This window comes from Anomalospiza imberbis, chromosome Z (genome assembly GCF_031753505.1).
Source record: "Anomalospiza imberbis isolate Cuckoo-Finch-1a 21T00152 chromosome Z, ASM3175350v1, whole genome shotgun sequence".
In the NCBI taxonomy this organism is placed as follows: domain Eukaryota; kingdom Metazoa; phylum Chordata; class Aves; order Passeriformes; family Viduidae; genus Anomalospiza; species Anomalospiza imberbis.
Genome location: NC_089721.1, coordinates 48,810,171 through 48,812,418, shown reverse-complemented (window position 1 = coordinate 48,812,418; position 2,248 = coordinate 48,810,171). Strand labels below are relative to the sequence as shown.

The 2,248-nt window shown below is 52.8% G+C and overlaps 1 protein-coding gene across 1 annotated transcript; it reads left to right on the top strand.

Moving 5' to 3' along the window:
• Positions 1-1,127: 1,127 nt before the first annotated feature.
• LOC137465359 (mucin-7-like) lies at positions 1,128-1,745 on the top strand. Its single transcript, XM_068177374.1, has one exon. The coding sequence runs from the start codon at positions 1,128-1,130 to the stop codon at positions 1,743-1,745; it is 618 nt and encodes a 205-aa protein (XP_068033475.1).
• Positions 1,746-2,248: the final 503 nt, after the last annotated feature.

Below are 2,248 nucleotides of genomic sequence, written 5' to 3'. Positions count from 1 at the left end.
GCCTACTTAAACCCCCATCTCTGCCCAGTTCAGCGGAAGAGCTGTCACTGGAACCCTTTGCAGGACCCTGATAATAAAGACACTGCTGTGGAACTCTACACAGACTTCTCCTCTCTCAGTCCCTGCGTCCGCCGAGGCACCTTTGCGAACTCAAAGCTGGAATCGCTGAGCTGAACTCACAGAGTCGAAATCACTCAATAGTGCTCGCTTAGGTTGCTTGCGGCTGGGGGCTAGCCCGAGGGACCCAGAGAGGCTATCCGGGACACCTACGGCGGCAGCTGCCCGAGGGGCCTGACGGACCCCCGGGACCCCAGGCCGTAATACGTGGCCACCCAAACGGGAGAACTGGCATCCTGGTACTCCTGAGAGCAGCATCTCTTTGAGGATCGCTATTGCCTTGGGCTGCTACGACCCTCGGAGGGTAACTTCTCCATTATAGAAGTTATCTGGAAGAGGTGTCCAACGAACCTGAATATCACCATCTAGGACAACGTCCACAGAACCTGGACAAGCAGACCACCACCTAGCAGTCTTGGACCCACACTCAGCTGAAAAAGTGTAAATTTAAAACAGCCTTTCTGCGCGCTCTTAATCTAGGGTCCCTTTTTTATTTTCTTTTTCTTTTTTTTTTTTTTTTTTCTTTCTTTTTTTTCTTTTTTTTTTTACTGCTGGGGAGGGCAAGGGAACTTACAGCAATGGGATCAAAATTCAGCAAATTAAAACGATCCCAGAACGAGAGAGATTTATATTTACAAATCCTAGAAGTCCTAACTGCTAACAACTTTTCCTTCTCTAAAGGCAATCTTTCAAAAACTAACTTGAAAAAATGTATAACATGGATACTTTCTCAATTTCCAGATGCTAACACAAATATGATCGCTTCAGACTCTTTTTGGGATTTAGTAGGGACAAGACTATATGCTTTCCAAACTAAACAAAATTTCTCGTTAAGTAAATACTTGCCTCTGTTCCACTCTATCACTAAAGTAGTAGAAAAAACTAACAGAAGCATCTCAACAGTAGCAGAAAAAATTCCATTCTTATCTCTATCACCAGCAGGCACTGTCCCTTCAAATGCTAATTCACCAGATAACAGCCCTGTCTCAACCGCAGTACCCCTTCCTGGGATGGGGAACAGGGGAATCCCGCCCCCACCCACCCTCCCTGCACTCGCGGGATCCGCGGAGCTCCCCAATCCCTCCGCCCCTCTCCCGGACGCGGCAAGCGCGAACCCAGCTCCCTGGGTTACGCAGTGCGCGACACGGTGCTCGCACTGCCCGCCCGCCTCATGCACGGGTGTAATCGCGTCGGTCTCGGTGGGGTCCGCCCCGCCTTGCTCCAACACCGCCGCGCAGCCTGCCGTGTTCCCCGCCGCGTCTCCTCCGACCCCCGCAGCCGTTCCTCTGCCCCCCGCCGCCGTGCCCCTCACCCCCGCCGCGGGTCTCCCCACCCCCGCTACCACCCCTGCCTCCCTGCCTGCCTGTCTCAGCCCCAGCGAATCTCTCTGCACCCGCCGTGGTGCCCGCGGCAGCAGCTCCCCCAACCCCACCGCCTCCTCTCCCCCACCTCTCCGGTGCCTGCATTCCCAAGCACTGCATCCACCCACTCACCCCCAATGCCCCCCTATCGGCACCTCCGAGACCCCCCACGGTGGCACCCCACTCCTCCACACGCCGCAGCCCTGCGCAGGCTGTGCCACACGTGGCGCTGCCATTACTCCCCTGCTGCTGCCTCCCTCTAGCTAAGCCCAGCCAGCTGCCCTCCGTCACTCTGTCCAGTCCCCCACACCCCTGCAAAATGTCGCTCCAACACGCCCAAAAAGGCATAGAGCACCTCCGGACCACACCTCATCAGAGGACAGTGAGTCTGAATCTGACATAGAAAAAATTGACCCATGGGCTCTAATTAAAATGGAAGCGACTCGGGCAGGGGATTGGGAACTAGCTCAGAGAATTACTGCCTTCCCAGTAATTTCTATAAAGGGGAAAAGGGGGGACTGCTAGAACAATGTGGGAACCTAACACAAAGAACTGATACAACTATGAAATATAGCCAAAGAACATGGTAGAAGTTCCCATATTTTCAGAATCTTCCTCGAAGCGCTTTTTTCCTCGCATATACTTGTCCCTCACAACCTTAAAAACATTGCCAACTGCCTACTTTCCCCAGCAGAATATATGCTATGGGAAAGACAGTGGAAAAGGCAATTAAAAACATTATCAGACACCTATGCTCAAGACGCAAATAG

Coding starts and splice junctions, on each gene's coding strand:
- LOC137465359 (XM_068177374.1), top strand. CDS start 1,128: ATGGGGAACAGGGGAATCCCGCCCCCACCCACCCTCCCTGCACTCGCG.